Below are 22,578 nucleotides of genomic sequence, written 5' to 3'. Positions count from 1 at the left end.
GAGTTCTGAAAGGAAACCTCAGATCTTGTTTTGCTACTAAGTTATAAATGGATTTTTCTTGATAAATGCTATTCTAAATCTTCCAAGTTAGGATGCATTACCTGGATGCTAAATCTGTTATTTTCCCTTTGAGCCTCCATTCCCAACCAGTTCAAGTATCTGACAGTGAGAACCTCAGCACACCAGATTCTTGTCAGCTTGTATAGCTTCAAGCTTTTATTTTGAAGCTCTGTTTGTACAGTGAAAAAATGGGGAATGCCCACATGTTTTTATTCTATTTAGTCTGCCTAACACATTGGCTAGAGGGTTTGACTAGTATATTCCAGAATAATTCATTAAAAAAAAGAATAAAGGTGAATACTACTCACTTTTGTTGAAAAGAATACTTCTCTTTGCTAGCTCCATATTTTTTTACATTTTCCCCCCAGGCAGTTGTGATTGGAATGATTTTTCCCCCCTCTTCAGTGAGTGTTTGGAGTGCTTATCCCATTTGCTGCTTGGTTACAGAACACAGAATCACGCAGCAAACCCTGCACTGCACAAGGGTAAAACTGAATCCAAACCCATGCATGAGGGATGAAGTTTTCTGTCATTAAAAGTGGCACCATGGCTCTCCAAAGTAATAATAGCTGTTAGGAACAAAATAAATGCCATAAGTAATACTATTTAAAAACTAATCCTAGTCAATATTTACAGCTGAGAGTATTAAAGCGCTTTATTCCACCCAGAGCTTTCAGAATTTCTTAACTCTGCACTGTGACTTTGTTGAAGAGTTTAGATAGAAGCTGTTTGTGTTCCTGTGGGGGGGGGGGGGGGGGGGGGGGGGGAGGAAGGGAAGAAAATAAGAATTGCTTTAGCTGTAAGAGGAAGAAAATATTTTATACATTCTTTGAAGGTACAAAATGTAACAGAAATACCTTTATAGGAGCTATTTTTAGTTATCTGCCTAAAAAAAAAAAAATAAAAAAAACCCCTAATCAAACAAAAAAACTTCAAAAGACAGGTCAGGAACTGAAGTCTCCCCTTGGATCCCTGCAGCACCCACCTGCAGGCACTGGGCTTCAGCATCTTCTGGTGCCAGAAGGCATCACCTTTAAATAATTGGTAAATGAGCCACCTCTGTTCAGAAAATAAGCAGCATTGTTCAATATTGCATGCTCATCAGAGCAGGGCCTCTCTCACCACATATGTATGTTTGTATATTTATAGATGTGTGTGCAGTCCAGGCTGCAGCCAGGGTGTCTGTGCAGTCCTGTGAATAATTGCCCATATGCTGCTGCAGCAGGCACTGATGGATCTGAGAGGAAACACAGACTCCCACAGAAACCTCCTCTGGCAGCAGTGAGACGAACCTGGTGAGCAAAGTCTGGTTTTGGTTATACAACAGGTAGTGGAGGAGGTCGGTGTAAACAACCACCTCATCTTCAGTCTCTGAGAAATTGGGAAGGATCTAAAAAGGAGTGTTTGCTTTTCTGCTCTTCTGCCACCACTGGGGTACCCCACACACTCTCCTGGTGCTCTGAGGCACAACTCAGGCTTTCACCAAGACAAATTAAGTGTTGTTACACCATAGAAATGAGTAGTTAAACATGCTTTTATTGAAAAAAGCCACTTTTTCCAGCCCTTCAAATGTAACTATTGACATTAATTGAATGCAAGTACTTTTCAAAAGTAGATTTTAGTATTTCAAACTTTAGAAATGTAGTAAGTAACAGAACAATGTGTATGAATTTAATGCAGTGGAAGTTATTGTTAGAGTACTGAAGACTTCTAAATATTTTTAAAATCATAAATATATTAATCTCTTCCCTTTGAATCAAGTAGCATTAATTTAAAACAACAATGACAAAAAAATACCCACCAAAAAAGAAGCAACCAACATGGAGCCAGACTTTGGCACTGAATACAGTCTGGAAATGATAAATGCAGAGACTTGTTTGCTGTTCATGTTTGAGTCAGCTGCTAAAGGGCAAGTGTGTTTTTGCTTCCACCTCTACCAGCTGCACAGCTTCTATGTCTAGGTAGACGTGTAAACACAAAGAGAAAATATAAGGCAAAACCTATAGTCTTGTGTTGCATATCTCAGACATTAATGGTGGCAAATGGAAGCTGTAACAGCAGGTGAAATCATAAATAATTCAGTTAAATATTTCAGCAATCAGTCTTAAATGCCTTCACAGAGAAGGATTAAGATAACTGGATGCACACTGCAGCTAATACAGGGGAAGACTTGTGCAGAAGATTTCTTTCTGACACCTGTTTCATGATATACTATTGCTTTAAAACAATGTGCTGTCTCAGCTGCAAAATGCAGCTTCAGAGGGAATTGTTTCATTTAAGAAAGAAAAACAATTCTGAGTTGTGGGACAAACATGCAGGAGTCTCTTGCAAAGATAGGAAAATACCAGCAGGAGGAAATTAAAATACCAATGGGGTTATTAAAGGCAATAGGACTAGCAGGCTTCCCTTTGGTTCAGTGTTCCATTGAATGCCCTGGATTTGTAGTCAGGGAGGCACAGCCACGTAGGGTTAATTTCTAAAGAAAGTGAGCACTCAAAGTTTGCCCCACCTTAATTTTGTATTTCAAGTCTTGCCTGCTAAAGGAAGGGGAAGAGCTCTCTAGTCAATGTGCGTTACCAGCAATAAATAGCTGGTGAATATAGGATCAGAGCAGCTGCAAATATCCAAGTGTTGGATGCTGAAGACTATTCCTAGTATTTCAGTGTTTTTGTACACATGCTCCTGTTGCCATGAGGAGTCATTTAATGTAGTGGATTGAGGTGTTCTAAGCCTATGTAGACCTAATAAAGATAAAGCTACATCAGACTTTAATAGAACAAGCATCTGGTATTGGGTTGCTCAGTCTGTACACTTCTCTAAAGAGTTAGGAGATGAGATAATCTTGCTTTTTACTATTAGAGTTGCTAATGCTTGGTAAGCTTTGTGCTAGACTGCAGAAGTTATGAAATACTTAAAATGAAGTTTACAAAACTGTATGCAAACATGCATGGTAGAATTCACCCTTGGCTTGGCAAGGCTTGGATTGTACAGGCAGAGCTATAAACAGAACCTTACTCAGAGCTCCCAACAGAAAGACTCAAGTGATGCCACAGGTACAGGGGACTGATTTACATTTCAGATATAAACCACGGTGTGACCGCCCCAGGTTATTTTCATTCCCATCCCAGAAAAGGGGTTTTGCAGTCTGAAGTACCTTTTCAGAGGATTCTTTCTTGTACAAACTACATCCAAGTCTCATGCAGAAGAGAGATGAGGTTAGTGAGCTGAAGGGGAGATGATGTTTGTGCTGTGTTGTGGTTTGTATCCTTGTAATCTCTGTCCCAACATGTGGGAAGCAAAGACTGCTCTCAACAAAGCTGCCACATGTGACTGCCACACTCAGCTGCTTGGCACAGCTTCTGCTCTGCTCATGTCCCTGCTCCCTCTGGGTTTGGGAACTGATGTTTCAGACTTTCTCAGAACATCAGTGGACTGACGCTTGGCACAGCGCAGGAGTGGCGGGGGTGTCGCAGTTCTGTGGGGGCCCAGCAGTGTTGGCATCTCCACCCTCCGGGCTCTGCTGGTCCCTGCAGGAGCTGGGGGCCTTCCCGTGGCCTTTGTGTGAAGTGGGGGATTTTGCCCAGAGGGGAAGGCTCGACGTGAAGGGGGCAGAGCTGTTCCTCTCTGCAGTCAGAGCCACCGGCTGTTTCTCCAGCACGGCTGGAGCATACACAGCATTTTGCTCTGACAGGTGATCTCCACACTGACTGAGGTGTTCCGCCAGGACCAGAGGCTGCTGATCATCCCCTTCTTCAGAAATAACAAAAACTGGTTTGTTTTTATCTGTTTCTACCATAAGCTCCTTTGTTTTTGAACCGTTGACCAAGTTGATTTTCAGGGGGTTGGAGCTCTCTAGAAGATTTTTTGGGCTTTGGCTGATAACTGGAGATGCTGTCCCTAGATGTCTTGAGGGATCCAAGGACCTCATATGTTTGCTGTCAGGGGAGCTGGCTAAAAATCCAAAATAAGGGTTCCCAAATCTGGATTTCTTCAAATTGCAGGAGGTTAACTTTCGCTGCCTCTGTGCAGACAGAGTGAGGGGATATGAGGCATTACTGGCAGATGAATCAGAGTAAACAGTCTCTGATGCTCCCTCTATCTCAGTGGCTGAGATTACCTTTCTGGTTGGCACACCTTGGGGTCTTGCAGCTGTAGAAAAACCCTGCACAAAATAGTACAAAATTAGCAGACGTGCCATGAAAAGCAGCTCTCTCTCAAAAGTTGATCCCGAGAGAACTAAAAGTAAAAATTCCTGGTTATTTGAGAGGTAAGATGCGTTCTTTAGCAAAAACCTATGTTATTACCTTAAAAAGGAAGAAACATCATTCATTAGCTTTGTAACAAGCTGTTGGTTTGATGACTACAGTCAGTGAGACCCAGATATCCCTGCCACACCTACAGATTCCTTGCAGTGAAATAATAATACATCAATTTTAATAAATTCAAGGCATAACCAGGGGGGAAAAAGCACATGTCAGAACACTCAATGAGATAATCTTGTCTGAAGGCATTTTTTAATGTTCCTCTGGACTGGGGATAATTTCTTAACCAGGTGCCAACTGCTGGAAAATACAGGTGCTTAATATTTTAGTAAAGCCTGGCTAAATTACAATATAATTAGGCCACAGAGTTTCCCATACACCAAGGAAAACAGACTGAGATGTGTTTGCACTGCAGGACAGAGAGGTGAGGCACTGGCTAAGGGGAAAATGCGTTCCATCAGTGAACAGTGGGAAATACTGGAGCTGAGACCCCCACACCCTCCCCTCCCTGCAGGACTTACACTGCTGTCAACCAGCTTTGTGAAGGGGCTGTTGGTGCTCCAGCTGCACCATTTTTTCTGTAGCTGTGGTATTGGAGCCAGGAGGTCGTGGAAGGTGCGGGCGCTCCAGGTGCGCTGCCTGGGACAGGGATGCTCCAGCTGCACGTTCCCCTTCTCAGCAGCATCTGCCCCTGCAGCTGTGGGGTGGGAGCTCAGCCAGTCAGACACAGAGGCAGGGCTTGTGACGCTTCTTTTCAGGTTTTTGTCCTGAAAAGTGTAAATAAAGATCGTTTATAGGCATCTTTCATTAAAACATTTTTAAAACACTTTGAAAACAAGCTGTTAGTGCAGGAGACTGATTGATTCAGTCATTCTCAGAGGACTCAGGAATGCAAGTTCTCCTCGTTCTTCCAATGTGCTGCCTGAAGCTCGGTGGCTTCCCTGGAGGAAAGTTTTACCTTGTTCCCCCAGTTTTGGGTTTAAAGCTGAAGTGGGAAATTTCAGTTACATAAGATATAATCCTACAGCCCTCACTAAATATATGAAATATCTACAGCTTAATTTTACTGGAAGTATTTGAGAGATCAGAGTCATAAACTTCCCTGTGTAAAACAGAATTCTTCCACTCTGCTTGGCTCTTGGAAGGCTCCAGGTGTGCCTGTCTGGGGAAATAAAACTTAAGGGGGATGGAGCTTACTGAAAGAAATCCAGAAGCAAGCAAGAAGAGAATCAGAAGTCTCAAAAATGCACAGTCTGGGAGAAAAGACTGAAGTAAATGGTGCTCTTTATCCTATATTAGGGAAGAATTTAAAATAATGAAAAATAAAGAGAAAGGAAATAATCTGTTCTCAGTGTCTGTGCTGAATAGAACAAGAAGCACAAGAACTGGATTGAAGCAAAGGAGATTTGCATTTCTCATAAAATAAGGCTCTTCAGGTGGACAACATGCTTTTGGAGTAGAACAAGACACCTGACAGCTGTAAAATTGGCATCGTCAGGAGGTGAGACTACATTAAACTGCTGTCAGCAGCCCTGTGAATGAGCAGAGTTGATCAGACATGGGAATGAACTATAGACAAACATCTCTTCTATACTTTATAAGTTCTGATGTTGCATTTGAAATCACAATTTTTGTCCTTAATATTGGTATAAGCTTAGAGCCAGGAAAGTTAGAGAATTCCTGACATTCCTATAACTCTCCTTTCATTCTTACTAATACTTCACCTGTTATTTAAGCCTCCTGTTACACAACTCTATATATATATATTTAATTTTCAGCTGTGTGAATATGGTTGTCATGAGAAGAATGCAAAATCCATATTCTCAAAGTTTACACAGTCCTTAAAGAGTATCTAAAATAAATCCCACAGTGTCCTGGATTTTAAAATCCTGAGAAACCAGAAACATGTAATTTGTTATTTCTGAGAATCTGAATTTTCCAAGTTTCTGCAAATCAAAGAAACTATTTAGTGAATGTGTCATATTGGAAATGGATAGGCAGAGAGGCAAGAAATTAGCACTAGATCAGAAAAAGAAACTCAGTGGGAAGCCAAGAGAGGCATCAGGCTCTGGATAAGTTGGTTTCAATATTAAGCTCCTAGTCTAAGATTTCTTTAAAGGGACAATCTTTATTTATAAATTTTTAAGCTGGCTGTGGCTTAAAAAATTCTCCTAGGTGGCCCCTTTGGGCTGTCTTAGTATTTATCATTCTAATATTATTATAAATACCTCCAAACTGGTTTTGAGATAGTTACAATGGAAGTAACTGTGAAGATGAACAATGTATTTTCTAGACTTTTGAAAATGTTTTGGCAAAAAATGTTTGTTAAACATCCATGATCATACTCTTTACTCAAACCTTTGCATCTGAAACTTGCAGTGTCTGATCAGAAATCAGAGATCATAGTCATAAGCCAACCAAAGGATGAATGATGCCTTAAACCAAAGAGGATTTAGAAAGCCATGACTACTGGAGGACACCTGGAATCTCCCCAAAAGCCTTCTCACCCTGTGTTTCTTCACACCAGTCACAAACAGAGGGGGTTTTTTGCTCTTCCCTCATAACACAGGACTGGTGTCTTCAAACAGGTTTGAAAAACTGCAGAGCAAAAGCTGCAAAAGCCCAGCTGAGCTGAGGCTCACACTTGGTGGGCAGCACAGGACCAAGCAGCCAGACACAATTTCTCAGGGAAAAAGTCAAGATAATTTTTAAAATGAAAGCTCCTTATAATTTCACAAATTTTAGTCAAGCATTTTGCGTGAGGTGAGTCTGCTGGCATTATTTACTGTACTGTGAAGGCCCAGGATTTCACACATGTTTTCACAAGGGGATAACTGCCTAGCTCCTGCCAAGGAACGGGCTGTGCTCCAGCAGATATCTCATCCACTGCCTAGTGCTGTGCCACAAAGCCACACACCACATCCTCTGTGAGGCCTGGGGGCTGGCTGGCCAGCAGCATTTCACACCCTAAAAATACACACCTAAAAATTCAACTGTAAACACGGCTGACATCCAGGAGCCCTCGGTATCAAATGGCCTGATGAGAGCAAGAGTGCAAGTTTGTAGGTAGTCTGCTGTGCTCAATTTCCACAGCCCTGGAGAGGATGGTCAGCTGTGGGGAAAGGCCCAGGGATTTTAAAAAGGCCCTGCCATGCTTCCAGCCTTTGTTCCTTGAGGAATTTGGTTGGGAGTATTGCCTCACTTGTGGGCATCACTGAGGAGATGTTTTCTGACTTAATAATGTGTTTAATTCTTTGGGTTACTTTCACTGCTTTAATGCTCTTTTATTTTTTTATGTATAAATGCCCTCTGAGGATTGCTTGCAGAAGAATAGAAATGGGGTGGGTGTGTGTATTTCTTCCTTCTGACTGAAGTTGGGAAAAGGGGCAGGAAAATGGTTTTGCCTGTTGCCTAGAAGCTGGATGTGTGTGGGGCTGCCACCAGGTGAAGCTCTCTGCTCTGGAAAGGACTGGGGAGTGCAGGTGTTTGTTCAAGGGTGCCCATCTGGCCACAGCTCCCAGTGCCCTGCTCCACAGAAGGTCACGTTCAGGCAAGGGAAGGCTCCAGAGTTGTTTTCCCTTCTTTCCCTCTTTCTGTTCATCAGGGTGGCCAGCTGGAGGCAAATCTCAGCACGTGTTTTACACCAGTGTAGGAAAATCCTGACCAGCCTGGTCTCCCGGCTAATTTCCTAATCAAGTGCAGGGATACAGAATGCTTTTGTTTTGTAAACTGTGACAGAAGTATTACACAGCCTGTCCTGGGCATGTGAGTTCCTTGTGCTGGTTGTTTATCCTCTTGTGGGAAAAAAGAGACAGGGCACTGGAGAAGAGAGTATTGACCTGGGAAAGGCTTTAGCAGACACTTGCGATGAATGTGCTCTGTCTGCACTCACTCGAGGTTGAAGAGGTGACAGCCAGACCTGAGGCTTCTGAGCCATCATCTGTTTCTAAACAAATGAAGGATCAGAAGTGCAGGGGAAAAAGCTAAAATAAGAGAGAACCTGCTGAATCAATTCAGGTTTTTATCTGTGAGGGCCTCAGTGCTTTCACTTGAAGTATTTTATTTTTTTAGAGCCTAAGTTGTTAATTTTCACATCAGCTTGATGAGACACTTTCTGAGGAGCTGAGTAACTTCAGTGATCACTTGGAGTGGAGAGCAGTAGTAGGTCTGACTCGGGTCTTTCAGTTGCTACAGGTGGTAATTTTAATGAACATCAGCTTTGCCAATTAACACTTCTGCAGGTTGGTCCTACTGTCTGCTGGCAAACATCTCCATTATTTGCTAATAGGGTTCTGCATTTTCTCTTCCCAAAGCTGGGAAGATACTGGCTCAGGGGATCAGAGTCCACATCATTTGATGGCAGCTCAGCTTGAGGGGTAGGAGAACTGCCTGGTTCAGTCCCTGCCTTTCTAGAAAGTGTGAATTAGGCAAAATGGACAGGTAAGACAAGTGCTGTCCAGGAGGGACAACCTGCAGCCTGCTAGAGATGCTGGGGAATGTACCTGTATCCTGTAGGTGGTAAAGCTCAGCCCACTGGTCCCAGGTCCAGCAGAAATGATAAACACTTCATCACTCCCAGTCTCAGTGGTCACTGCAGAGATGGAGGAGGGCACATCTGGGTCAGTGTCCTGAGGAGACCGTTCTGTGCTGCCTCTGCAGGAAGTGACTGAGAGAGGAAAAAAGATCAATAAAGACTGCTTGCAAGAGTCCAAAACATCTGTTTCCAACTCCTCCCACCCTCATCAGACAATCTAGAACAGCCTTTGGCTGGCTGTTGCACCAGCCAGAACAAAATTCAAGTCAACAGTTTGCTCTTCTGAAACTGCAAGCTTTTAAAAACAAAACAAAAGAGGAGAGGAGAAACGCCCTTGGGTCTGCTTTCTAATAATAACAGACATGAACTGAAATTCCTTGTGTTAAACACATGAGGTTGTGCTGCAGATCAGAAACTTGCAAACTTGCTCAACTCACTATTTATTTTTATTTAGTCATACCTGTTAATATTGGGAGTTGTAGTTTTTGGTTAAACCCCAATGAATCTGCTCCTACAGGCAGCCTGATGCTCCAGGGACTGCTATGGAGGGTTATGTGTGTCTGCATGTGTTCCCAAGGCCTGTCATCTGGTCCAGGCAAGGAGGACTCTGGCCGTAACCTCCTCAAGAAGGAGATGGGAAGCTGTCATGGCTGGGAGTACAGAATTAGCTTTTTGTGGACATAATTTTGTGAGGGCTGAGTGTGTAGCAGCTGATAGTTCACTGGGAAACTGATGGTGTGTCACAACACAGCATAAAGTTCCTCCCTGTTGGTCTCCACTAACCAAAAGGGGCACTGGGACAGTTCATGTGTTGTGACTCAAAATTGCAGCAAGTGACATTCCCTGCAGCTTGGCTGGGATGCTTTTCCTGGGAGCTCACTGTGAGGTTAATGTCACCCAAAGCACCTCCATCCATCCAGACCCACAGAAACAGGGAGCACTGGGAGCTGGAGTTGGCCAAAGACCATCTGAGCATTGCAAAACCCATCCTTTCTGGAGCAGGTTAGGCCCAGGGCAGGTGAAGCTCTTCCCCAGTTTCTGGGTGTGTGTAAGTTGTTTGTAGCAGCCTGAACCCAACACATTTGCTCTGCTAACCCAGTGTCTCAGCAGTGCCATGTGCTGTGACAGCTTGTGTTGGCAGCGCGCTGGAGCTGCGCTCGGGTGAGCTCCTTGCCAGGGGAATTACCCTCCCAGGGAGGGGGGAGCAGCGAGGGACAGTCCCCACAACAAAGGCTTTCTGCTGTGGAGCAGCTCTCCAGCTGTGCATGGGCGAGCCAGTGACCAGGGCTGAGGGAAGAAAGGATCTGCTGGGCCGGCCCGGGGCTCGGGGCTGCCCTGACCGCCCCGGCCCACGCCCCGCGCTCACCCGCCTGCTCCCGGCTCACAGAGTGGTTGTTGTTTTCATTCTCCCGGCTTGGCACCACCAGCTGCAGCTCATTGATATCGACGGTGGAGTTCTGGATCCTGTTCTACAACTCAGAACATGCCCCGGTAAACATCGTCAGATAAACAGTGCAACAGCCAATATGAAAGAGAGAAACAGAAATTGCTGAAGCCATTAGCACTAACCTCCTGGTCACTGCATGCGTTGGACGAGCTCCTTTTGGGGCACGTTCTCTGCCTGAAAAGGAGAGACAGCAACAACAACAACAAGCCCTCGAGTGAGTTAAAGATCCACAGCAGGAAAGTTCTCGGCTCTGCTCATCCTGCGAGGGGAACCCAGCAGGTTATGAGCATCCAAAATACTTGCCAAGATTCAAGGCAGCAAGGCCTGTAAACAAGGGGAGAAAATTATATGCTCATGTGGTGGAAAGTCAGCTAAAGAAGAGAAGAACCTGTCATCATCTTCCTCTGGTCACTGCAAAAGCAGGAGCAGAGCTCAGACCTCTGCCAAGTCCCACCAGGCTCCCCCCTGACAGCTGCTCTTTCACATCAGTGGCTGAATAGCAGGACTGAGATCCTTCAGTCTGGGCAGTGACATCCTTCTTATCCTGCTAGACAGAATATTTCATCTGCATAGCTAATACTGCATACTGAGCTATATTTAGCAAGCAGAGAGCATCAGATGCTGTTCATTTGTGTGACTTTCACTAAAAGGCAGTGCTGTGGCAGATGATGATGGGATGAACGTGCCTCTTGGCTGAAGGGAAATGCATGCATGTTCTTAGCCATTTTTTCACATTTTTACTAAAACTGAGATTACGAAACAACTAGTGTTATAATCTTTTGGATGAATAAAACTAAAAGACGTCACAAAGAAGGGCTGGCGCTGGTGGATCTGATAATGACTGGAACAAGTGTAGTCTGTGCCCATGGTTCTCCAGGGGACAGAGCAGACACGGGGGAGCATTAGGCACTGGCTGGTGGGATGCAACCCAGGTTATTGCAAAGGCAAATTCTCACCCCCGTGAGAATCTGATGGATGGGCAGCAGGCAGTGACTGGCAGGGCAGCTTGGGTGGGGAGAGTTGGCAACACTGAAGTCTTGATGGAGTCACTATACACTCAAGGGTTGGGAGGCTATGGAGATGTAAAGTGCACTGCAATTCATGGGTTGCAACCATACAGCGAAAGTTTGACTGCATGGGACAGGATTAAAATTAAATAAGATGGACGTATCTGTTGTTCTTGGGGCTTGGGAAAGAAAATAAAAAATCCCCCATTACTCGAGCCAGGCTTCATGGCCAAAAGTAATTAGAATTATTGGCCAACTAACAACTGAAGCTTTCATTCCCTCCCCAAGTAGAAAACAAAAGCTGCAGTGTGGCAGAGACTTGGAGTTTCCCCAGAGAGCTTTGCCCTGCTCAATGCAATGAGCCTGAGCAGATACTGCTGATGACTTGGTGCACTGGAGTGGCAGTGAGTGCCAAGCCCATCCCAGGCCATTTCTTCTCCTGGCAAGGCAGATCCTGCTACTTTTAGCTAAGCAAGAGCAGCAGATAGAAATGGAAAAAAAAAAAAAAATCAACAGCTGAACCTGGTACCAGAGGACTAAATAAAGTATGAAGAGAAAAGAAAGTGGAAGGCAAGTTTACAAGGCCAAGAGCTTCCAGGTTCCTCTTGGCATCCTCTGCAGTGCCCAGTCCAGCCAGGACAGTGTCCCTGTGCCTCGGGGAGCTGGTCCCAGTTCTGAGTGTGCTGCACTGGCAAAGCAGCATCATTTCCCTCTCAGCCCACCCTGTGCCACCCTGACATTTTCTGCAGAGAGGACAGACTGTGGCTAATACACATTTGACACCTCATTTCAAGCCTCTATTTAGGACAAGAAGCATAAAATAGAGCTTTATGGGCTCAATCTAAAAGAAGTTTAATGCTTAGTGCTTAATGGCCTCAGCAGTCTTATTCTGAGCTGCATTAAAAACCCACAGCTGCGAGTTGTAGGCAAACTCCAGCCAGTGCCAGTGGTTCTGGGACCAGAGACCAACACCCTTGAAGCAGTTACCACAGTAGAGAGGGAGAAAAGGCTCTTCCAGTGCAACACAGGTGAGGTAACTCAGCACAGGTCATGGCATCACTTCCACCTGGTCTCACTTAAATGCTCTGACAAAAAATAGAGTGGTGTAATCAAGGCTTCCCAGGAGCAGCATGCAGGGAATACAGGAGGCTGGGATAGTAAACACCCTGCCAAGAGGCTAAAGGAGTAGGGCTAGTCTCTATTTCCATTCAGTCAATAGCTGGCTGAAGTATAGATATCTTTTTTAAAAACAGAAAACAAAACAAAAAAAAAAAAAAAAAAAAAAAAAAAAAAAAAAAGAGTTGTACAGCAATGAAGAGGCCAGTGTTAAAAGAAGCAAGCCTAATCCTGTGCCATAGGGACCCCTGTAGGATGTATTCCCAGTGACCAGAACACACAAACATTGGTGTGTGGGGCTGAAGCCCTGGGGACTGTTTTTTCTCTTGGTCAGCAAGAGCAGAACATTATTTTGTAAACATCTAACAAGCAAAAAGCCAAACTGTGACTGTGAGCAGCATGGCTTGACTTTCTAAACAGGCTTTGCAGAGGAAAACTCAGCCAGTGGAGCCTCAGATTGCCAGTGCACTTTTTGGGTTGAATAATACTCTGCTTCATGGATTGTTACAGTGAAATTAAATAGGGGTATTGGAGCAAGAACAGCCTACTCAACATGTGCATCAGCCCAGACTGCTGCCATAGCAAAGGGAGCCTGTTTCTGTCTCTTTTGAAGATTGGCAAGAGTATGAAAATAAAGTATTTGATATCTGAAAGACATTTTCCACCAGAGTTTTTCCTTTAGAGCTAGCAAAAAATTGTGGTCTAAATTAGTGCTCTGCAAGCTCTTTAAAAACAAAAAGGTTACTTAGATGTAGTACATGCAAATTTAACTCTTATAGCTACAAAAAGCTCAGACCCTGAAAGCAGGAATTTCTATATATACAGCAACAGAGATGATATTTAAGTTTCAGCACTGTGCCCATGTTCTCTGGTGCTCGGTCTGATTTGCCTGCATTTTGTGTTTATTCAGCCAGAGCTAAAATGCAGCCTCCATCAGGACAAGGAAAACCAAGTTGCTCTGCCAAACCAGCCCCAGTGGTGAGGGGTGTCTGGGCAATCCTGACACTCTGGGGCTGGAGGATGAGGCAGGGGAATGCAGGGAGAAGCCAGAGCAGCTGCTTGATGGCTTTGGGAAATGAAACTCCTGCCAATACCCAGCCACCAGAGTGGAGCCCTGCAAGGAGCACTGTTTGTTTCAGTTTACCTGATGTTTTCATGGAAGTCAAATCATTTGAAAAATGGTGTTTATTTTGACAAAAACCTGGGGAGAATGGGCTCTGTTTTGAATTTGTTGGAAGGGAGAGAAATAAATCACTGTTTCTACAAAAATGTTTTCACTAGGGAGTTAGAAAAATGCAAACATATGCTGGGGGGCGGAGAAGTGTTGCTTGGATAGATATAGAGGAAAGAAATACATAAAAGAAAAGCAATTGACTGGAGTGGCATGCTTGTGTAACTGTTAGCATTTAACTAGTTAGCATCAGGACCTGGAAATCCACAACCCAGCCTGACCATCAGCTCATTTGACTGGATTGTTTTGGATTGCATTTGGGAACAATGAGAGCTACTGCAGCATGGCTCTGGGCTCTTCCCCAGCATGAAAGGGATGTGCAGATGCTTTCTTAACACACTGAATACATTGGATGTAGAATTTCTGCACAGTCTCTTGGATAAAATATGCTACAGATGGAAAAATATTTTTAAATCTTAATTCTATATGTGGTAATACTTTGGTTATTATTTACTTTTCTGCCGAGTGCTAGTGATGGTTAGTTAGAGCCAAACTGTGGGATCTCTGTAAAAAGATGCAGTGACTGTCAGCTCAGCCAGCTCAGGAGAGTCAGGAAAGGATGATTTTGTCCATGAGCCAAAAACTGAGGTTCCAAGGCACCACTGCCATAGAAACAAAAAATGTCCACGAAAGTCCTGACTGTTCAGGTATTTCTGCAGGAAAAAGAAAATAAATTTGAGGTACAGGAGCTGTAGAAGTAGGAAAGAAAAGTGAGGAGCCTAGGGCAGGAGCAGTGAGGGGCATTGACTTCCTCTGTACCCACTCTACCATGTTTGGAGAACAGCAGGAGTTAGCAGAGCAAAGGAAAGGTGACTCTTCTCTGAAAATTTAACTCTTTTCTGTTCATTTCCCTATGGATAATATCACATGCTTCCAAGGCTCTGGCATCACCTTACCTGCAAACTATGCAGAGGGCAGAGAGCAAAGCAAGAGCAAAGACAACAATCCCTGTTACAATTGCCAGCATCATCATGTTTTCCTTCCTCTCCTGCCTCACAGCATCCACAGTGCTGGGGTCACTGATGTTCCTGTACTCGAACAGCATCGCAAAGCCTCGGCCCCGGTCCGTGGTGGTGATCAGCTCCATGATAACCTCAACCATTTCCAGAGATGAACCAAAGACCATGGTCTTGTTCACAGGGGAATTTGGGCCACAGAAGCGAGAGGAAAATGTGATGAGATCAGAAACGTATAATACATCATGGGGACAGACATCCACTGCTGTCTGGGGGCTGGAGGAGATTTCCATGGGCAGTGCTGTTGGGGGAAGTGTCCAGCTCTCTGCTGTGACTTCATCTCTCTCACTAGCAGCTAGGTGGGCAAGTAACACCTTCCCTTCCAAATCCTCTCTTGTTCCCAGGCCGCTGCTATTTTGCCTCTGCCCTGAGGCACTGCCAGCCACAGGGAATGGCAGCTCCTCTGGCTGAGCCTTGGTAATTGCTTTGGGCTCCTTCATCTGCTTCCACTGGTTTTCTTCAGATGCTTGTTTGGCTTCATTTTTTTTTGAGATGGTTCCTGGAAGTTCATCCAGGCGACCAGCAAGGTCCTTTGACTGGTCTCTGGTGCTGCTCAGATTTTGAGCCACCTTCGACGTCGAGGTCTGGAGAGAAGGTTTTGTGGTGTGGACAGCAAAGGCCAGGTTTTCCTCAAGAGAAGGCATGTCCTTATTTTCTGTTGTAGCAGGGGCTGAAAAGCCATCCCAGGGGGTTGGAGTTTCACTAGAGCTCTCAAAAATGTCAAAGTCAAATATTTCCAAGATGAGATGGGTTCTCATGGGAATGAAAAACTGCCAGACACAGTGTGTCCCTGGGTAGTAGTTGTTTGGAAAACCTGGTGACAAAATCAGGCCTCTTTCCATTGATTCCACCACTGCACCACAGGAGTAATACACCTGGGAAACAAAACAAAGAATCTTACATTTTGCCATAGATTATACCCAGGATGCAGTCTGCCACACCAATGGAAATTCCAGCTCTTTTCTTTCCCTTCAGAGACTGGTTTAAGATACCCTCAAGACAGGGGAATTCATTAAGCTTGTGCAAGTCTTTGCTCCTACTTTTGTGGAGCATTAATCTAATATGAGAAGCAACACTTAGAGACTATGGAAGTGTATATTGGATGGTCAACCTCCAAGAGAAATATAACCCACATAAGTAATTCACATAATTCTCACTTCCTACTACTGATAATTTGTGCTGTTGGCAAACATACAACTTTTTGACCACACAAATGTGTTGCCCTAAACAGTTGGTTGTGTGAGAAAAACCTTAAGAAGCTAAAGGGAAAATGTGTCAGAGCATATAAAATTCTGTGTTATTTTCATTACAAAAACATTTTCATGTAAAAAAGAACCTTTGCATTGATGATCACCCATGATTCATCCAACCAACTCATCTTCTGTTTCAAGGACATTCAACCTTATTTACTTCAGTAAAATGTAGCTGCTTTTGATTGGGCAAATCGTCTCTTTTTCAAGTGCAAAGCCTCTCAAAATAGTAACAGCAGATACCAGCTCTCACCAGTAAACCAGCAACCAACATGCATTTTACATAACACAGTGACAGTTCCATGTAAATCTGCTATTTCTTCCTTCTCCACAAATAGCCTCCAGCCTCCAAGGAGGAAGGAAGTCCATAAATGGCAGCACTAACCACCATTCTGTGCTTTTCTAAAGGTGCATGAGGCTGCTTTTGCACATCATATTGACAACTACCTTCTCCCAAAGCCACTCGCAGAGCCTTTTTTCAAGATTCTTTCATAAATTTGCAGAGCACAGAGCCCAGTCTGTGCCTTAGGCAATTGTTTTTGAAAAGGGGAAGAAAAGAAACCCAGAAGTGCTTAGGTCACAAGCCCGGTCTAAGAGCATGGGTTTACAAGCATTAATTGGAAAAGAAAGGGAATGCTTTGGGTTTGGTGTGGTTTTTTATTGGAAATGATTAGTCGCCTTGGTCTGTTATCTATTTAAACACAAAGGAACTTGGCAGTAGAACAAACGAAGCTTATGAAGTCCATATAAAGCCACAAAGATCAAAATACTCCAGATTTTTTTTCTTTTGGTCCCTCCCCTTGGCTCATATTGAAATGGAAAGAAAAAAAGACACAATGCCAAATGTTAAAAGCTCCTAAATAGAAGCAAAAAGTCAGACCTGTTCTACAAGGCACAACCTTTGTTTTCCAGCAGGTGCTGCTCATATTCTGAGGGATTTTAGGGTGGATGCAGGATGGCCACAGAAAAGGACCAAAACGTGGGTGGAAACTGTGCTCTGTATTCAACTTGGAATCCAATATTTGACTTGTAAAAGTGTCATCTAAATCAAAGCTTATGTTAATTATAATGGAATAAACTACAGGCTGCTCATTTAAGGCACCTGGGCTGGATTATGGCTGGAAGTCTCAAGTGGAAAAGAAACCACATTTATTGCCACACACATACTATTCTCTGTCTAATGCCTTAGGAGTCCCACATGTAAAACCAAAACATATTAATGGAAATTTACTGATCTTTTCTCCAGGAGGCAAAATGTTGGGGGTGAGTCTGGATTAGTTAATTCATGGTAGAAGTCCTGGGGAAACAAGCAAAACTTTATATCGATTTAAGACATAAAGGTCATAACAGTTAGATCCATTTACTAATTCACACCAGAATTATAGATACAGTTGTTGCCACTTGGATTTTACTGAAAACTTGCTGATTTCCAGTGAATATGGTCCTCTTTCCTCAGGGAGAGGATGCTTCCTAGACTTAGAAGAAGAATAGAGGGATTTTCTGTTACTTCTCTTGTATTCCTTCCCTTCATCCCAGCATCTTGATGTAGTCTTGCCCTTGTTCCACATTAATCTTCTGAGCTCACTTTTAAACAAGCATTTGCATAGCAAGAAACAGTAAACACCACCTAACTTTTGCACTAAAATATGTGCCCAGTTTAGGAGGCAGAATGTGCAGCAGAGCTGCTGCTCTCGCAGGGTGGCACTCCTGGATGTGGGAGGATCACAGATTGGCTCAAACCTCCTTAAATTAGCAGTGATTGAGGGTTGAGATTTTGTTTTGAGGAATATGTGAACTGATCCAGTTGCCTTTTTTCAGACACTGAGAAGGCGCTTGGAGGTGTTCACAGCCCCTCCTCTACTACCAGGAGACTTTGTTAACACCCCAAAGCTGCAGCCAGCAGAGCAGAGGGTCCTGGGGGACTCAGCAGCAGAGTGCTGAATGGGAAGTGCATCCCCCCAATCCCTCAGCCCCACCCTCAGGATAAGCTCCCTTTCCTGCCTTCATTTTCACTCAGATCTGTCAAACTGTCACCATTTGAGGGGGAATATCTTGCACATTCTGTGTACAGCCAAGGAGTCTCAGATGCAAGGTGCCTCTTGAGCCACCAGCTGGCTACAACAAAAACCCCAAGAGCTGCCCTGCACCCCCAAATCTGGACAGGGGGAAAGTGCAATTGTGAATTGCAAGTGTGAATTCCAGAAATATGGCTGAAAGGTTGTGGCAGTGGGGGAATTGTTAATGTATTATGGCTTGTGAGACCAAAAAGGTTCAAAACTTGCTCTGAGATCAAGGGAAAAAACCCACAAGGGACAGGAAATGCAAGATAGATCTGAGGGAAGGGGAGGGGGAAGAATTTCTGATTAGTTTATAATTCCCAACTGAATGAATGACAAAATGGTTTTGTTCATTTGAATCACCCATTATGAACCCTGAGTTTTGCCAATTAGACACAGATGTTCACTTCTGCAGCAAGCTACAGACTTGTGGGATTTTGACAGATGCACACAAAAATATTGGCACATTTTTAATCTTTGCAAATGAAAGGTTGTTATCTTTTCAAAAACAACACTTGATTTATGCCCACACCAATTATGTGAATTATGAGCAGAGAGAACCAGATTACCAGTCCTGTCTGCTTTCCAGTCCTTTCCTCTCTGGCCAGAAATTCCAAATATTTCCAACAGTTGTGTTGAACTGAAGCTCCAGTCCATCGTGGTCAGACAAATCCTATCTGCTTTCTGTACTGGGGTAACTGGGGAACTGCATTTGGTATGTTTAGAAATAACTCAAATCTCAGCTACTGCTGCTCGGCCATAGACACAATGGTTGGCTATTTCAGAACATGCCAAGATGTTGCATTTCCCCCTTTGACATTACACAGCCCACTCAAAAGCTTAAATCTTGTGCCATTACTAAAAAATACCCCATTGTCATGCACTTACCTCCTCCTGTGCTGGTGTTTGGACTGAGAAGTTAATATTGACATCAGCTTTGAGCTATTTAAGATACACATGTGTGAGGAGTTATAAGGCCTCTGTACCAAGAAACACAGGGCTAAGGAGTAGAAGGAGGACCTTGTGCTGTCCTCAAAGGTGACAGTGGAAGTGGTGCTGAGAATGCTCTGCTGCCCTCTGAGGAGCAAAGCCATGTGTGATGCAGCTGTAGGGAGCTTTTATTGCACATAAAGCTGTGCTGGGTTAGAACAGATGTGGCCAGAAGTGACTGCAGGAACTGCTCAGGACTCTCCCTGCAGGCACCAGCAGCTGCTTCCTGAGGAGCACCAGCTCCCAGAGAAAGGGGAGCCCTTGCTGTGTTATACAGGGGAGCAGCACAAAGCCAGTGTGTCATTGCTTCAAACTGCATTCTGTACATCAAAGAGCTCTTGAGAAGCAGGAGGCACTGATGAAAAGCAGAATTCCCATGCATAAAGAGGAGAAAATTATTGTTTTGGCCAGATGGGATTTTACCATAAGGCCCACCCAAGAATATGCACTGAAAAGAGTAGTTATCATCATCTGATATATAATATAAATCTTAACTGCTCTCCACTCATACAACACCTACAAATGTAGGCCTGGAGCCTCTGCATTCTTCCTGTAGGAACACTGTCAGTGAATCAACACATTCTAAGGGAATCCCACACTCTAGAAGATTAATTTAATTTAATAATATAATTATCACCCTTTAGTCACAATTACTCCCAAAGCTAGAGCTGGACTAGAGGCATGCTCAGAAGCAAGCTCCTCACTTTGCCAGGGCAGGATAAGCACTTGCAGCAGCTCAGAGCAATCCCATGCTCAAAACCTGCAGGGGTCTTGGAAAAGCCATGAATGGCAAATTGTGGCAGCCTCTAGCTGGCCCACAGCCTCTTCAGTGATGGGTACCAGCCTCTGCCTGAACCACAGGGAGCAGGCATGGCTTGGGTTCTCAAGCTTCTCTGTCCTGCCTCCAGGAGAGAAGTGCTGCTGGCCTGAGTGATGCTGGGAACCCAGAGGGAACGTGGAGGATGCTGTGACATGCAGCTGGTAAGAGAAGGTGACCATGGCCATGTGGCTCAGCCTGTAAAGATACAAGCCCTGCTGAAGAGAATTGGAAACAAAGTGATGCAAGGGTAAGGAAATCCTCAGCCCATTTTTATTCCTAGATTTTAATTCTCTTTCTTCATTCATGTCAATGCTGGTTTCAAGGAGCTGCTGGTTGCAACGTCCTAGAGGACACTGTCTCACTTGCATCCCAAAGAATGTTTATTTTTAAAGTGTATTTATTTCAAAGAGGGGGAAGGAGAGCATCCTGTCTTGATGTTTGATATTCCTCTGTGAGCACTATCTCAGAATCTCTAGCTTGGGACCTATTCAATGTAGCTTGTTTTCTTTTATAAAATACCCAAGAAATAGCAAGTTCTTGTGGTACATATCCAGAGTCAAAGCTCAGCAAAGGAAACTGGAGACATACAGCTGAGCCACTGAATTTCCACTACATCCTTGGGACCAAGCCATTCACCTGATAGAGACACCCAGCTGCAGGCTTGCAAGGAAATGATGTGCAAAGTTCATAACCCACTTTGGCCTCATTAATGCTTTATGCACATCTCCACTTTCTGTGCATTTCTCACATGTATTCCGAGTTTCAGGCAGATTTTAAAATGTCACTTCCACTTCCTTTTAGAAACAAGCATAGGAATAATCCACTATATTTCAAACTGACTGAACATTAAGAAGTGGTGTATTTATTAGTCTTTTCAAGCACAGATGTGTATTAACTCCTTATCCAATAAAAGGGCTTTTTGGTCTTTGCTTGAAGGGGAAAAAAACTAGTACTGGAGTAATTAGTAGAGGTGAGGATAGAAGCTTTTCATGCAGACCTTAGGCCTTTTAAAAAATCATTGTGAAGAGAGAATATTTGGTTATGATCCCCTGATTTGAATCAGAGGGTTATTTTATGTTTTGTCCCTTCCTCCAAAATAGCTCCACTACTTAAACACTTCTAAGAGTAGAAAAGAAAGAACTCCTCTACGGGTAGATTTTTTTGCTTAATTTAAAAATCAAAATCCACTGCAGCTGCCTAGTGCCAGAACAGCCAGTGTATGGGCATCTTACAGTGGCCTTATCTGGTCAGGCTACAGCTGATTCCACAGAAGCCACAGGGGTAAGGAAACAGTTTCTGCTCTAGATGCAGTCTTAGAATGCAAGATTGTTCAGCCTGCATGATTAAATTTAGCCATATGAGCTCAACATAGCATCAGTGGGATGAAAATCCATCAAGCTTTATTTGGGATCACTCACCCCTCCAAAATTAAAAACATCTTATGTGCACACATGCACACACACGTGTGTTTCTTTCAAAGAGCTGGAAATGCTTCAAGGCTCCTCCACCAGCTCCTTCACATTTCTCCTGCCCAAGGGACCTCTTTAAAACTCTGGCTACACCAACATCTATGCTCAAAATACAGAGGGAGAGGTATGGCATGCCAGCTACTTCCCCCTTCTCCCCTCCAAACATAGGAAGTTCATTCCAAATTAAAGATCACTCAGGCTCCTGAGGACATTTGAACAGAGCCAGCCACCTGGGATGAAATATGAAGTGGCCCAAACATTCAGCCAGAGCAGAGAGAAAATGCTAAACTTGGGGTTTTAAAAAGAAAATGAGAAGGAAAAAGGGAAAATTGTCATTCCACAATCCCAGCTTACAAGGAAAAACAAAATAAAGACAAGTCTTTATTTGCTGACATGGCTGGAACTCCCTGCAAAGCTACCAAAAATACCATTCTTGTGGTTCCCAGCAAAAGCCCCAAGTTTTCCTTTCACAGTATTTCCAAGCTAGGGAAGTCTGAGCTTTTTGGATGCTCATCAAATACAGGATCTGAGAAAAGACTATCCCAAGAGTGAGATAGAAAACTCCAGTCTGTTGGTTTAAGAAGTGACCACATTTCCTTCACTAGCTGACTGATCTAGAGATCAAAGCTGGTAGGACTTTTTCCAAGCACAGGACAAAGTTAATCAGAGACTTTGGAAAATCAGTGCTGTATTTAATTTTGCATTTTCAGCTCATCATTGCATGCAAGGTTTATTTTCTTCCATTAGAATGAACAAGATACAGCTGTAGCACATCTAACCTATTTTTTCCACCTGGCAGTACAAGAGTTCCTAGAAATGCCTTGGAATAGCCACTTCCCCCTCTGCCAAATTGCCTTTCCTGCTTGAAGCATGAGAGCAGCAAAGGAGACTCTCTCATCCCACATTAGGGCAAATCTTCAAGTGTCTCTGGATGATTGAAAGTAGCAGAGTTAGCACAAGCAGATCAGACAGAGCAAAAAGCTTTGCTTAGTTATTACCTTCCCCCATCTCCTTTTTTTCAGTCTGTGTTTGTAATTATTCTTCAGCTTGGTCTCCAAAAGAGTTCCCATCAATTATGATAGTACTCTGCTTGCTGAGGGGTCTCCCTTGCTCTCCCAGTATCTCTGTTCCAGCACAAACCCACCTTCTGCACACATGTATGTTCTCCTTGCACACTGAGCCCATTCACACAAACAAGCTCTGACTGGGGTTCAGTGTGGGACTCAAGCTGGGCTGAGCATACATTTGCTTTTAATACATTTATGGTACCAGAGCAGTTGCACTCATGTTTTTAAATAAGGACCTAATACTTCTTGAAA

At 43.8% G+C, this 22,578-nt stretch overlaps 1 protein-coding gene across 1 annotated transcript in view; it reads right to left on the bottom strand.

Moving 5' to 3' along the window:
• Positions 1-1,576: 1,576 nt before the first annotated feature.
• LOC110478085 (uncharacterized) overlaps positions 1,577-22,578 on the bottom strand; it is a 34,079-nt gene continuing 13,077 nt past the window's right edge. The window contains exons 2-7 of the mRNA XM_021544490.2: positions 14,554-15,548; positions 10,426-10,477; positions 10,223-10,325; positions 8,825-8,988; positions 4,844-5,089; positions 1,577-4,222 (exon numbers count right to left, since the gene is read on the bottom strand). Of these exons, the coding sequence (XP_021400165.2) occupies positions 3,485-4,222; positions 4,844-5,089; positions 8,825-8,988; positions 10,223-10,325; positions 10,426-10,477; positions 14,554-15,548 (2,298 nt within the window). The 3' untranslated portion in view covers positions 1,577-3,484. The remainder of the gene's footprint in view (positions 4,223-4,843; positions 5,090-8,824; positions 8,989-10,222; positions 10,326-10,425; positions 10,478-14,553; positions 15,549-22,578) is intronic.

Source organism: Lonchura striata, chromosome 18, assembly GCF_046129695.1.
Source record: "Lonchura striata isolate bLonStr1 chromosome 18, bLonStr1.mat, whole genome shotgun sequence".
NCBI classification, from domain to species: domain Eukaryota; kingdom Metazoa; phylum Chordata; class Aves; order Passeriformes; family Estrildidae; genus Lonchura; species Lonchura striata.
Note: the sequence above shows the minus strand (reverse complement) of the source record. Positions and strands in the feature narration are given on the sequence as shown.